The sequence below is a fragment of the Lepidochelys kempii genome, chromosome 3, assembly GCF_965140285.1.
Source record: "Lepidochelys kempii isolate rLepKem1 chromosome 3, rLepKem1.hap1, whole genome shotgun sequence".
Taxonomy (NCBI): domain Eukaryota; kingdom Metazoa; phylum Chordata; order Testudines; family Cheloniidae; genus Lepidochelys; species Lepidochelys kempii.
In genome coordinates this window covers 30,076,524-30,091,840 of record NC_136382.1, presented here as the reverse complement: position 1 = coordinate 30,091,840, position 15,317 = coordinate 30,076,524, and the positions used below count along the sequence as shown (strand labels likewise).

General features: G+C 42.6%; 1 protein-coding gene across 7 annotated transcripts in view; it reads left to right on the top strand.

The window, feature by feature from the left end:
- GREB1 (growth regulating estrogen receptor binding 1) overlaps window positions 1–15,317 on the top strand; it is a 175,694-nt gene that overhangs the window by 86,625 nt on the left and 73,752 nt on the right. For 6 of the 7 annotated variants that reach the window (XM_073335996.2, XM_073336003.2, XM_073336002.2 and 3 more), the window contains exon 2: window positions 10,702–10,858. In XM_073335996.2, coding sequence (XP_073192097.1) covers window positions 10,702–10,858 — 157 coding nt within the window. Of the gene's footprint in view, window positions 1–10,698; window positions 10,859–15,317 lie in introns of all 7 variants that reach the window. The other variant, XM_073335995.2, reaches the window with a different exon arrangement.

Sequence of the window (15,317 nt, the reverse complement as noted above, 5' to 3'; positions counted from 1 at the left end):
GCTAGTATGGCACAAAATGAGCCCTTTGTCTCTTGTGAATTGTTTGACATGTTGTCTGTCTGAGAGTGGCAGCATTGCTTTCCTAGCAGGTTTTCCACTTTGGTATGGATCTTTTGGGGTGATTTTCAAAGGCACAGAGGGCAGTTAGGCAACAATGAGCAGATAAATTTTTCATTAGTAAAACCCTAGCAGGAACAGTTATATATTTATAGAAAAAGTATGTATATTAATCTCTGTGAAGGGTGCCAATGTTAAAGAAAAAAACTCCTTATTTTTCTCACCCTGGGCAAGGACACTAATTTCAAAGACTGGATTTGAAATAGTTTTATTTTTAATACAAAATTGCCAGAAAGCCTGGTGGTCCTCTTCCTCCTTTTGAGCTCTTCTGCATGGTATACTTGAAAGCTTGGCAAATCGCATTCTGAATTCTTACTCAGGGATTCTGTTGCCTGGAAACATGAGTCAGCAGAGGAAATCATTATCGGATCACTTTCAGTGCAGAAGAAATCCAGTCTTCATATTGAACTAGTTTTCAGGATCAAAATAACAAATGAGATAAAAATAAAAAGAACAGCAAAGAAAGTGGCAGCTCAGAGATCAGACCAGTCCTCTTACAGTATATATCTTTTTATGGAAACAGAAGCAGAACTGTTTTTGGCTGGACAGAGGGGTAGGATTATTTTCTGTTTCCTGCCATCAGCCTTAATCATCAACCTCTGTGTTCAGTGATGAGATACTTTCCAAATTGGTACTATTAGGAAGCAATTTCTGATCTAATTCCATTGGAGAGGTATGAATTCTAAGATATGATTACAGAAAAGGGTACAGTACTGTGGGAGTTCTAGCTAGGATAACTGTGTTTGAAGTTAAAGCTTTAATGTTGCTTTTAAAATTGTAATGCTGAGGTGGGGCTTAGCAAATTGCCATAACCTGACTCCTAAGTGAAAAAGGAGATCTTTTCGTGGTGAGATTCCATTAGCCTTTTGGAGCAAGTTGCTACATTTAGAGATTTGGGTTTAAGCCTGCATAATATGTGACTACAATTAGCACTATAGTTTCTTTGTATAGATTACAGCTGACCAGGGTGTGACAACTCCGTCTGCTGACAACCTTCACAGTTTTAAAATTTGTTTTCATTCTGCAATGGAATGAAAAGAAAACATTTTGAATGGTTTTGTGAAAAGGATGAGGCTGGGTTAGGGCATTAGCCTAGCTTGTGGGAGAGTCAGGTTCAAGTCCCTGCTCTGCCTGATTCAGAGCAGAGGTTTGCATCCCAGATAACTGCAAATCAGGCTGAGTCTCCCACACCCTAAGCCAGTACCCTGTCCACCTGGCTTCCCTCTCTGTAAAAACATTCCTGACAAAAGTTTCACCAAAACTGATACAACTTCATTGAACCAGCATATTTTGCCAAAATTTCACTTTGGCAGAAATGTTCTCGCCAGTTCTACTATAGATGTGCATAGCCCTATATAAGCAACTAAAACCATACCATAGAGCAGTACAGTGAATGACAATTTTGTGGTACGCCAGTGACAGCTTCCTTTTCTCTGAAGAGAACTGATATGGTTTTGTACATGGCTGTAGTATTTCTAGTCATATGAATATAATTTTATCAGCACGTAATCTTTAATGTGAGGTTTGTTAAATCAACGTGCCTATGCAGCTCACACCAGAATTTTGCTTAACAACCAAAGTCTAGTTCTGTTCTTTTCAACTCCTTTTTCTTCCCTTGTGTGTAACTCTGTGCTCATGAAAGGTGCTGATGGGCATGCCCAGAGAACAGCTCCCATCATTTATCCATGGGACAAGTACAGCAAAGGGAGTGGACATAGAGCTTCCTCACACTGGCCTGCCATTGTGTCTCAGTCCTGACTTAAAGGACAGCCTCTGGGAGTGAAAGTGCCCACTTTGGTGTCATTGAGAGTCAAACGGGAACCAATTAGAACCATTTGTAGGGTTTTTTTTAGTGATGTGGATGGCTAGCCACAGTTGGGCTAACTCAGTTATTTTGCATAAGCAAACCAATACCTATCAGATGTAGTGTTGTAACTAATGGGTCTGTTAGATGTTCATATTTGTTTTCCAGAATAGAAAGGGTGTGAAATGAAAAAACATTTCTAGACACTGTCCCTCTCTCTCTAATTTATTAAATTTATTGGGATTAACTGTGGCAGTATTATAGAACTGCAGTCCATGGGTAAACTTCCTGAGTGCATAAGTGTGTTTTAAAATGACAGTGTCAATTATGGTTGGCAGATTTTAATTTTTTTTCTCTCATTTGTATAATTCTTAAATACCAAAATACCATTTCTCTCCTGACTGTTTCTTTTATTTGCCATTTGGTAACCACATATTTTCCCCTTTCCCTTCCATATTTCTTGGGAACGTCTGGTTCTACTTAAATAGATGCAGACTCCACTGGCCTTTTTTCCACAACCCCACTTTCTCCAGTCAGTAGGCCCCAGATCCACCAAAGGACTTAGGCGCCTAACTCCCACTTTAGGCTCTGAAATCCCAAATTCTCAAAACCCCTGCTGAGCTGACACCTAAAGTCCTTCAGCACCTACATTTACTACATTAGGTACCTAGGCAATTTGAAGTTTCTGCCTCTGTGCATGAGCACAGCTGCTTAGGTCTGACAGCTAGCACCTCTCTCATGCAAAAGCTTCAATGGGGTACTTGTGGCACCTTAGAGACTAACCCATTTATTAGAGCATAAGCTTTCGTGAGCTACAGCTAATATAGTTAGCGAATGGGGGAGACTGGGTATAGTGGGAAGGTAGAAGGTGGGGAGAGACTGCTTCTACTTGGTTGTCCTGGGACCTGTGGACCTGTTAGAACCAAAAAGCTCATGCATATATTCCTGTCCAAGAGATCCACTATTGTGGTAATACACTTTTGAACCTAATCTTCCCAAAATAGAATTAATATATTTGTTCATAAATTCAGAGCTTAAGGCCCTAAGGGACCATTGGATCATCAACTCTGACCACCTGTGCATCACAGGCCATTACATTTCACTATGTTAACGCTGTATTGACCCCAATAACCTGTGTTGCACTAAAGCACCGCTTCCAGAAAGGTATCCAGTGTTAATGTGAAGACTCAGAGCCAGTGTTAGTTTGAAGGTATCCACAGCTAACTCTTTTAGGACTCTTGAGTGCAAGTAATCTAGGCCTGCTGATTTAAAAATGTTTATCCCTAGTAGGTTTCAGAGTAGCAGCCGTGTTAGTCTGTATTCACAAAAAGAAAAGGAGTACTTGTGGCACCTTAGACTAACCAATTTATTTGAGCATAAGCTTTCGTGAGCTACAGCTCACTTCATCGGATCCCTAGTAGATGTTGTTTAACAATCTCCTTAGTTACTAATTGACTCATCATCCTCGTGATATGAATACATCATCCTGTTTCTTTCAAAATACAGAATAAATATTTGTTGAACACTTCTGCCTTTTTTACATCATTATTATAATTTTACCATCTCTACTAATGGGCCTGTACCATTGTTCGGATGTCTTTTGTTTCTAATATACTTAAAATCCTCCTCCTTATTGTCCTTAGCCCTGCTACCCATAATTTTTCCTTGATGTCTTTAGTTTCCCTTTTCAGTTTTGTGTCGTTCATAATTTCTAATTTATATTGACTGTCTCCTTCTCAATAATAGCTGCATTTACTGTACTATACGAATTCTAGTAAATATACATTTCTTGGCCCAGGCCTGGCACTGTACCTTCTTTCCTAAAGTCCTTATTCCAAGATCTCCAAATAGAAGGAATAGAAATAATGTAGAAATATTTACGTTGTGGTAGTACATTATGGTAGAATTGGAGCCCCGTAATGCTGGATGCTATACAAACTTGCAGCCAATTTCTGTGTGAGGTTTGCACTTTGGTTGATCTTATTAAACGCGGGAGTTCTAGCTGAATCCTTTTACTTTGACTGGATCTCCTTTTGCTATAGCTTCCCCCCTATTCTACCATGATTGATCCCCTGGCTTCCTGGCTGAGAAGGAACTGACTTTGCAACCCTGGGGAAAGGGCCACTGCAGAGTAATGCAAGTGGCTTCATTTTTCAAGGTCTGGGTGGAAAGACCAAACCTGGCAATTGAACTTGACCTTGTTACACTAGAATAGTAATCCTCAGTCAAAGTGGCCATCCTTCTCGTTCCATATTGCACAAACACCCCTTGCTGTAGGAATTTTGCTTATTCTGTGGTTGGAGGTTGAGTGCTGATCTCTCTGGATTCACACAGACCTCTCGCTACCACTTTCCATTTTTAGGATGGCTCTTTTCTTGTTTACTGTGCCAGATATCTTTACACGTGCAAGGCAGCATTTTCTGAGAGATCCCAGTATATTGCCCTAAACTGCTTTGTTGGAGGCGACATCTACTGCTTAATGCTGATGCGTCTGCGTGATCCTAGTCTCCTGTTTATCATGGATTTAAGCAGCTGTGGATGGTATTTTTCCTCTGTATCCTCTCCATGGTGACTGACAGTGTGATAAATCAAAGAGAAACTCTTTATCAGTAGCCAGGATATTGGGCTATCCTGCTGCTGCACTAGCCCTCTCAATTGATCTGGTCACTGTCTCCGATTGTTGCTTGGAATTTCACAGGCATTTGAAACTTCTGCCTGTGCCACCCACTTGTAGCCAAGAGAGAGAGACATAAATCTGGGCTGTAAATGCCAAGTCCAGTGGACCAGGAAAATAGGCTCACTGTGATCAGTGCCTGGAGCCAGGGGCCAGCATTTGACAACTCAGGTACCACATTCTGGGTGGGTGGGGTACAGCCTCCCAAGTTTAAAAGAAATGGCTGGTCTTGATGGTTGGGAGGAATGTCAGTCATCCTACAGCTAGTAGGAAACAGCCCTTCCATAGCTTGCTTATATTGGCATTAAAAGCCCTCTCTCAAGCAGCTGGGAGAATTGATGGAGGGCTCATTCTGCTGAAATGGCAGGTTTAGTGTTGGCGTGAAAGCTTCTGCAACAGTGTTTGATGTTGGGAAGTGGGTAGAAAAGCAAGTCCATTCCTACTGCTGGTAGCTTACACAGTGTGTGCTCCACGTCCTGAATCTATAACTGCATTTGACCAAACAGCATTCAAGGACTCCCCAGCTCTATCTACCTGCAGCAACCCATGAATGCCACATGTAGAAAAGCTGAATGCTGCTATGAAATCTGAGGTAGTGTCATTTTGATTCCAGGGTCAAATTCCTGTGGAACAGAGCCTCACAATATAGGGTCAGTGGTATAAGCTTTCAGAACATGTTATTTGAGGATTGTGAGTTTGGGTCTGGGTGCCAGGGAACCCCAAAGAGTATGTGATCAAGGTAGGGTTGCCAACTTTCTACTCCCACAAAACCAAACACCCTTGCCCCACCCCCTGCCCCACCCCTCCTCTGGGGCCCCAGCCCTGTCACACCTCTCCTCTGAGGCCACCCCCCCCTGCTCACTCCATCCCCCCTCCCTCTGGTGCTTGCTCTCCCCACCCTCACTCACTTGCTCATTTTCACTGGGCTGGCTCAGGGGATTGGGGTACGGGCTCCAGGGTGGGGCCAGAAATGAGGAGTTCAGGGTGCGGGAGGGGGTTCTGGGCTGAGGCAGTGGGTTGGGATGCGAGAGGGGGTGAAGACTTTGGTTGGAGATGCAAGCTCTGGGGTGGGGCCAGGGATGAGGGGTTTGGGGTGCAGGAGGGGGCTCCAGGCTGGGACTGAGGGGTTTGGAGTGCAGAAGGGGGCTCTGGGCTGGGGCAGGGGGTTGGGGCATAGAGGGGGTGAGGGCTCTGACTGGGGGTGTGGGCTCTGGGCTGGGGCTGGGGATGAGGGGTCTGGGGTGCAGGAGGGTGCTCCGGGCTGGGATCAAGGGGTTCAGAGGGCAGGAGGGGGATCAGGGGCATGTGTTGGGGCTCAGGAAGGGGTCAGGGGTGCAAGCTCCGGGCGGCACTTACCTCAAGCAGCTCCCGGAAGCAGTGGCATGTCTCCCTCCGGCTCCTACATGGAGGTGCGGCCAGGAGGCTCCAGGTGCTGCCCTGTCTGCAGGTGCCGCCCCGTCCGCAGGTGCAGCCCCTGCAGCTCCCATTGGCCATGATTCCCAGCCAATGGGAGCTGCAGAGCCACTGCTTGGGGCGGAGGCAGCGTGTGGCACCCCCTGACTGCCCCTATGCGTAGGAGCAGAGGCAGGGACATACCACTGCTTCCGGGAGCCACATGGAGCCATGGCAGGCAGGGAGCCTGCCTTAGTTCTGCTGTGCTGCTGACCAGAGCTGCCAGGGTCCCTTTTCGACCAGGCATTCTGGTCGAAAATTGGACACCTGGCAACCCTAGATCAAAGCTCTGATTTTAATCTGTGTTTGAGTAGGCAGATATTCAGAGACTTAGTAGTAGCATACTGCAAATGGTAACCTTACCAATATCGATATGGTTCAGTTGATAAGTTACAGGGTTGGGAATCAGGAGACCTGAGTTCTAGTCCTGTCACTGTCCTGCTGTGCCACCTTGAGCATGTCACTTTACCTCTTTGAGCTCTCACTTTCACCATCTATAAAATTGAGTTAGATTTACAATGGAGAATAAGGATCACTATCTAATGGGGTCATATGGCCCCCATCACCAGAACATCTTAGCACTTAGATTTTGAGTGTGAAGTATTATTATTTCTTATATACTTTTGAAAATCCCCTCATTATGGCCCTAACCAATAGAATATTTTTACTACTAATCATTAACCAATGCAATGTTAGAAAGAGCTTACTTTTTTAAATGGCCCTTTCCTAGGGGCTTCCCATTTTTTGCATTTGAAACCTGTTAACTGATATAAAAATTCAGACCAGCCAGTTAAGACCATGTGTCCTAATTTTCATATTTGGAATGTGAGATATTAACAAAGGACAAGGTCCTTCCTTAGGAATGAAATTGTCAGTGACTGGTACCACAAAGAAGTGTTTTGGGCTTAGGTGGAATGTGAGTGGCTGAAGGTTCTTTCAGGAATACTCAAGCTAAAAATCACTGTTAATGGAGAAAAATAATGCTTGATTCTTTTCTCACCTATACCAGGTTTACTTTGATGTAACTCATTGACTTTTTTGGAGCTAGGCTTGATTTACATAAATATAAATGAGAGGAGAACCCATAACCCAACAGAGTAAAATGGCTTCACTTTCCCTGATCACTTAATTTACTTGTGTCTGTGATGGTGGTATCTGAAATATTCACAGACCTGGAGATGGAATTTCTGCTCTTTCCATTGGCTGACTTGCTATGAACACATATTTTTACATTCCACTTAACAATACACATATTTCTATTCCAAAGAAAGAAAAGATAATAGAGTAACAGGTATTTTTTGAGTGGGGCAGAGTTTATAAACTGGAAGAACCTTTACAATTTCCTATAGAATGTGTTCCCACCTATAAGAACTAGATGCAAATATCACTGAAGCATATGATGCTGTAAAACCATAAAATTTAGATGACAGTGTGTCCTTAAAAACAAACAAAACATGGGTATAGAGTCACACAAGGAGGTACAGACCCTCAGTAAAGCAAACAGCCCTTTGTTCCTCTTTGTTTAGGACATTTCTGGGGCAGATAGGTAACATTCCAGTATTGCGTTTGAATTGTATCTACACGTTACATTTCTAGGTCATTCTTATACAGTGGGGGTCTTGTAAGGGATTTCATGTGAATTCAAAACCTTCTTATGTTTCACATGTTTTAAATAGGATTTCCCAGAGGTAAAAGAATTTGTAGGTCCTTGATCCATCTAGTCATGATGGGTGTTTCTGCAGTAAAGCAATTCATCTCTTTCTAATACTGCAGTATATGGGCACCTTTAGCTTTGTGCTCTTTCATTGTGCTCTGTCAGACATGTAAAGGCAGAAAATAGCCTCTGGGGAGCCCTCCACCTGAACAACAGGATCCTGTCAGTGGGTGGGAATAAACTGAGCAGGCTCTGGTCTGTTCGGGTTAGACTGTGTTTCTGCTCTTAGCCCTCAGTAAGGGGGCTGCATGTGCTGGTCTCAAAGGGACACAATTCTTCCCTCTTTCCATGCTTGCTTTGGGTAGGGGGAGGAGTAATTTATTGAAGTGCAGCATATTTCCCGCAGCATGCCCAGCCAGCTCGGCTGATGAGCATGTGGGTGGGAGGGTCAGAGTCAAGACTTCACCCGCTCCCCAGCCCTGTTTGCACTTACTCTCAGGGAGCAGCATCCAGAGCAAAGCCCTGAACTCAGGACAGGGCACAAAGCCAAGATCAAGGTAGCTCTAAAGCCCAACATGGCCACATTGTAGGTAGTCACAATCTAGCCCTTCCTGAGAAAGTGTCACTCCTGCTCCCACTCTAGACAAGGACTCTCTATTAGTCACTTCAGTGGGAGCAGGACTGAGCTGTGTATCAATAACATTTTCCTATGTGGACATGATCAGGTCTTACGGATCTTGGAATTTAAATGTAAAGGTCTCATTTATTAACTAACACTTTCTATAGAAAAAATGTTTATAAAATGGATGATTGCTGAATGGCATTTAACTTCCTGATGGTGGCTAAATGTTGGGAGCAAGCCGGCTGACCACAACTTTTTCCAGAAGAAAGCATTTGTTATGCAGGATTGTGGGAGTGCTACAATCAGTCATATAGCATTCAAATGGTGCCTGCCCTTTCACCATGAAAAGAGGCCCTACCCAGAAATGTTTATAATTTAGTCAGAGAATATTTTGCTTCTGGATGTGGGAGTGGGGTTCAGCACACGAGCAAAGTGATAACGTTGTTAGCAGGTGTTTCATTATTTCCATGTTGGTTTTTTAAGTGTGTTATGTAGATGTATGTAACTACACCTACAACTATGAGGCTTGGGGGATGGACTGGAATTAGCATTCGTCTTTCGGTAGCTTCATTAATGACAGCTGTCTTATACCTTTAAGTAGTAAATGTTTAATACAATTCATTTTATGAATCCACGTTAGTTTCCTTTTGTACTCCTGTGGTTTGAGATAACATCAGGACAACATTGGCAATGGCAGTGTTTCCTCACTGTCTGCAGTTGTGTTTGGTGTAGCCCGAGCTTAAAATAGCTTGCAACAGGAGAGAGTACTCTCATTGCATGAGTCCAGCAGGAAAGGGAGGCCTGGGGATGCGGGGGGAATGGAGGCCTGGGGAGAACACTGTCTACTCAAGCTGGGAGTTGGCCTTCTGCTTTTAGCAGAGGAAGGGGGATGTGCCCGATCCTTATTTAAGTCCTCAACATAGTCTGGAAGCTCTGCAGCTTACCTGATATCATTGTGTCTTTGTGAAGCCTCACAACAAATTGAAGTCTCCTGTCTTTAGTTCTGTTTTCATCTGATAATGTCAGTGAGTGTACTTAAGGGATGTGTGTGAGAGAGATGTTGGCACTGTTTGTTTTCTGTGTACCGCATGCTTATGTTACATGTTAAACACTTTCCTTATTGGTTCTTTGTGCTTGCCTAATTGTTGTATATAGTTTTACTGGGGTGGGCAATATAAATATACAATAAAGTATATAATATCACACTGTGCCATGTACTGTACTGTCACAGACAGCAGCTCACTAAAGACACATTTTTGTTTAGAAAGAGAGTGGTAGGTGGCTTAGCTTGTTCAAAGTAATTTTTCTCTTGATTGAGTGATTCCTGGAGGCTACTTCCCAACGGGCTTATTTCCCAAGCAGTATCCAGTGTGGGGATGGGACTGTTCAGTGGTTAGGAATTACTGTCACAGACAGGAAGCATTTCATGCTTTCAGTTCACAGTTACTTGAGGAGGGAAAGTTCGTGGGGCCCAGGGCAAGAGCTACTTTGTAGTAGAAAAAAAAAAGCTGACATGGCTTTGCGTTAGAACAATTCATTGTGTTCACAGTGGAAAGCAGGCAGTAAGTGAGTATGTGGAAAGTAAACTACTAGAATATTCCACTGGATTAGACTATTATGGTTCAGTAAACTACAAAATGAACAAATCATGTGGCTTTACTAATAATAAATGCAATTAAATACCGAATCAAATGGATAACTTGTCTGACTCTTGTTCTAAAAACACTTGTGCTTGTTTAGAGGGAAATATATTGTCTCAATGTATTAATAAATCTCCTGTTATTGGGGAAAAGATGCCAACGACACTTTTAGCCATCCTTTTAGACTGGATTTTAGTTATAAGCAACACGATTTTGCTTGGAGAGAACACTTCTAAAAGAATAGTTAAACTGCTCTAACCATGAATTTTAGGCATGTGTTATGATGGGCCATTGAGTTGTCAATACACATATACATAACTGTTATCCACAAGACCCTTTAAAGTGCATTCTGTTTGAGATATAGGAAACACAAAGATTGTTTGACAGATGAGATTACTGACTATTGCAATGCATCTCCTGAATTGCTGTACAGTTTGTTAAATTAGGGAATTACAAGAATCAGATTTCTAGCAACATCTTCAAAAAGGTGTCAGACCTTGCTGCCTTTCTGTTGAATTACAGAATGCTGTTATTTAGATAACTTCCTGTAATTTACCAGCAGGATCTGTTTAGTGGGCTGCTGCTGTCAGTTTTCTTTTTTTCTGCCTTTCAGTGTAGACAATGCAGTGCTACTCTCTCATGAGAAATGTTGTGGTTTGCCTTCCACACAATGTGATCTCCTAGCTCTGTGAACTAAAATTGAAACGTGGTTTATTTCTTCTTTTTTTGAATAAGAAGATGGGAAATTCTTACGCCGGGCAGCTCAAGACAACCAGGTTCGAAGAAATATTGCATAATTCTATTGAGGCCTCTCTCCGCTCAAACAGCTTAGTCCCCAGACCAATCTTTTCTCAGCTGTATTTGGAAGCCGAGCAGCAACTTTCATCACTAGAAGGTAGGAAATCTTGGCATTTATATTTCTGTTCACATAGAACTATGAATCCATTCCTTGTTCATCCAGTGATCATCATGAAAGTTTCAAATTAAATATAGAGAGATGCAAAAGTATTGTTTGGCTGCTTTATGTTCTGTGCAACCTCCTCCTTCCCCCAAATCTAATGCAAATTTGAAAAAAGAACTATTTGAAGCGAATAATTATGGAATGCTCCTTGTTTTTACAAAGTAAGGCTCTATTTTTGCAAACACTTATGGACATACATAACTGAAAGCACTATGAGTTCAACCACTAAACACAGGCAGAAATCTTTGGAGGATCAGAGCTTTATCTGGTAGTTTACCTTTATAGAATAGAAAATTCTACTATGTTACACAGTTGCAAAAATACAACAGATTTACAAATGAGAGATGATAAAAATAATTTTGATTATGAATGAAAGCAGCAAAAATATTTGCAGCCTTCCTATTAAGTATGCTAAGAAGATTTTATGATTAATTTTGGTGTGACGGTGTTTTTAACTTGATCTCCATTTTTCAAGGTATTGGCTTAAGCTGTTACCTAGTGTTCTATGGTAAATCCTGCTCACGGCCTCTGGACTGATGTTTAATGTCTTGGATTTCTCTGATTTATTCATATCTTTGCTGAGCTGCTATGTTGGTCTCTCTTTTACTCATGTTTACAATGTTGCTGCACCTGTGATGGTCCCAGGATAGTAGAGAAACAAAGTGGGTGAGGTAATATCTTTTATTGGACCAACTTCTCTTGGGGAAAGAGACACGCTTTCAGGCTACGCAGAGGTCTGTGGTCTAATAAAAAATATTACTTCACCCGCCTTGTCTCTTTCTTCTATTCATTCATTTTTCTCTCTGGAGGTGGAATAGTTTAGATGAATGTGTAGATCTGACAACCAAATTAATTAGAAAAACAAGTCAGCTAATATGTAACATCAAGTCTACTTAGGAGCTAAATTGTGTTTGTTCTCAGTGGGTCTGACAATGTGCAGGCAACATTATCCTGCTGGCACACATATTTCCTCTCTTTCAACTAACTACTGGAGTAATGTTGCATTTGTTTCCTGCGTGTGTGTTCTTTCGTAGCCTGCAAAAGATGATGTAGGCACATATGGACTGCAAAATGTGTAAAGTATAATATAGTTTGTAATAAGTATTCTAAAAAAATCAATCCAGCCACTGAAAACAAATGAAACCATTTTGAAAAGATTAAACACTTGCCAATATCTCACTGAAAATGTTGAAAAACATTCTGTTTAGAAACGGATCTGCTTATATCTCATACATGTTTATCTCCCTCCTTTCTTTACTGCTAACTAAGGACCAGGGCCGGCTCTAGGTTTTTTGCCACCCCAAGCAAAAAATTGGCCGCCCCAAGCTCAGAGAACGCAATTGCCCAAGCCAGAAAAAAGAAAAAAGGATGGCTGGAATGCCACCCCTGGAATTGTGCCACCCCAAGCACATGCTTGCTTTGCTGGTGCCTAGAGCCGGTCCTGCTAAGGATATTTGCATGAAAATATAATCTCTGAGTGTCCATCTGCTCCTGCTGCGTATTCCCCACATGAAGTGATGATCTTCTATTGGCAAAAAGAAAAAGAGTACTTGTGGCACCTTAGAGACTAACCAATTTATTTGAGCATAAGCTTTCGTGAGCTAGAGCTCACTTCATCGGATGCATCTTCTATTGGGAATTTCATAAATGTTTCCATGGCAACTAACTGTGATGTCACAAAGTGGATTATGACATCAGCTGGGAAAGATGCTTCAAGAGCAGATGCATTGTTCAGGGACAAAGGTGTAGTTTTCACACTTCTGTAGCTCCTTTCATTCAAGGTTCTCAAAGGACTTTACAGACCTTCCTAGCCTGATCGTTTTTTTTTTCCAGTCAATGTGAACAGAATCAGGCCTCAATTAATTAAACCTCACAAATCTTTGCCTAGAGCATTCCCTTTCATGAAAAGATCAGAGGATGGAAACTCTATTAGGCAATCCATACAGAGCTTTTTCTGGGTTGTTGCATGAAATGGTTGAGGTTGCAATCTCACATCTTACATCCTGCTCCAGCCTCACCCCCAGAACAAACAGGAGTTTCCTCCTCTAGGAACCATGAAGCCCTAAGGTCTGAGGGGTGGACGGCAATAACCTTGAAGCAATGGGCCATCCTTGTGGTGGCACTGTCTACGACACCAGCTCTTGGCCCCCCTACTATCTGTATCCTCCCTATTCCCTGACTCCTTGACACAGTGGGTCTGTTGTGGTGCAGTTTATTTGTGGTCCTAGCGTTTCCCGCCCTCGCCCCCCAAGCCAGTGTTTTCAAAGTGTAACCCATGCCTACTTGGTGTGGGGCTCTGTCCTCCTCTTGTGGCACCTAGACCATCTAGAGATTGATGAGTCTGCTACAGCCTTGGCTAAGTGCCATGTGACTTTTAGCTCATGCGGTAGAGCACTGTTTCCCAAACTATGGGGCACGGCCCCCTAGGGGGGCATGGAGGAATGTCTGGGGGGTGGTGTGGCAGGGCCTGGGCCAGCCCCCACTAGGGAGGTGGGGAGGAAGCACCACCCAGCTCCATTCTGCCCCCAGCTCCACTCCAGCCTGGCCCCAGCCCCTGGCTGCAGCTGTGGCCCTGGTTCAGTTCCCGGCCCAGCCGCGTACCTGCTTGCAGACATGGCTCAGCCATCGGCGCCCGCTCTTGGCCCCAGGACCCACTCCAGCCACAGCTCGGCTCCTGGCCCCGGCTATGGCTCTGCTCCCAGCCTGGGCAGGGGAGGGGCACAGACACATTCTATTACTGGTAAGGGGGGTCATGAGAGAAAAGTTTGGGGATCACTGCAGTAGAGGCTCATACACTAAGTTTCAGAGGTCCCAGGCTCGATCCTGCCTGCTGACGACCGGGGTCTGTCAGCATTATACAAGCTTGGAGGGAACCATGCGTTAAGTGATTCACACAAGGTAATACAGTGAGTGGCAGAACAAGGAATAGAACCCAAGAGTTCTGACTCAACATTCTCTGCACTGCCAGCTAAGTCGTGTAGGCACAAAATGACAAAAATACAGCTGCAGAATTGTCTCTAAACAGAATGGCTCTGGTATCCTGTTAGGCACTAATGGCCTCACAAGTTGCTATTGCTTCTTGCCATATTTGAAGAGTGTTTTTCTGAAGTTATCTTGCAGCTCACAGTTTGCATTTTTTTGGTGTTACTTTGCCCTGTTCACCATACCACTTGGCAGCAAACCAACCACCTTGACATCAGTCAGGTTTTTTGTTCCTGCTGCTGTTGTTCTTATTTTAAAATTGTTAATTTATAAGGGACACTGTGAACTTGAAATATAGTTAATTTAAAAATAAATGAGTTGAAAGTAATTTCAGGTTCTACTCCTACCCCTAATTCCCACAAACCGATTTTTGTGGTTCACATAATTTTCCTATTTAAAATGTTTTTCTCTCCCCTGTTGCTGTGTGAAAGACCTTCACAAATAATAGGGCAAAGTGCCTACACAGTAAAACTAGACTAGTGTTATTACAATTTATGATTATATATTACAATTTACACCTAAAATCCTATAAATGTGAAAGAGATTATAGCCTGTTTTATGCGGGAAATCAAACTGAATGATCATAATGGTCCCTTCTGAACTTAAAAGTCTGTGCCAAATATGCACAAAGTAAACCAGCTAAAATTAAGGTCTCTTTTCAACCTGTAGATTTTTAAACTATCTTTTCAAATATCGCTATGTCTAAATTACAACTTTTTTAATTCCAGTTTTTGCAGATCATTTTGATAACACAAGATAGAACAGGGGATAACCCCTTGTTACTATTACAATACTGTGTTATTCAGAAAAACAGTTGCTTTTAAAACATTTTTTCTGTATCCTAAAACTTTGTTTAGACATTCTCTAGACAACTGTTGTCTTAGTTTGCTGCTGTTACTGTTTTATATAGATCCGTTTGCCTTCCTTAGTCATCATATCCATAATCATTTTGATGACTATATATTAAATAAACTAAAAGCTCCATGGGTCCACCACACTGTTTGTCAATCTTTTTTATCTTTGCCCACTTAGTGATGGATTCTCTCTCTTCTCCTATATTGGCTCATTCAGCTTTTGAAATGGCCTGAAAATATTCTTTAAATACTGATTCTCTTCAAATGATCCTGCTGTCAGCTTGCTGGGTTGTCAGAAAGCCTAGAGAGTCTGATGTGACCTCTCACCTTTAATCTTGCCTTTCTAATGACTAGCTTTTAAAGTTTTCTTCTTTTTGTGGCTTTTGGAGCTTGGAGAACCCTCCTCCAAATGTTTAGTAAAGTGACATACAGGGACTTCCTAGGATGGCTTGATGGCTGTAGTAGATACGGATGGTGTTTGGCTGGTGCTAGTTTAGATTTCTTGTAGGCTCTGCCCTGACTATTGGGGGCATTTTTGAGCTGTAGCTAGTCTGTGT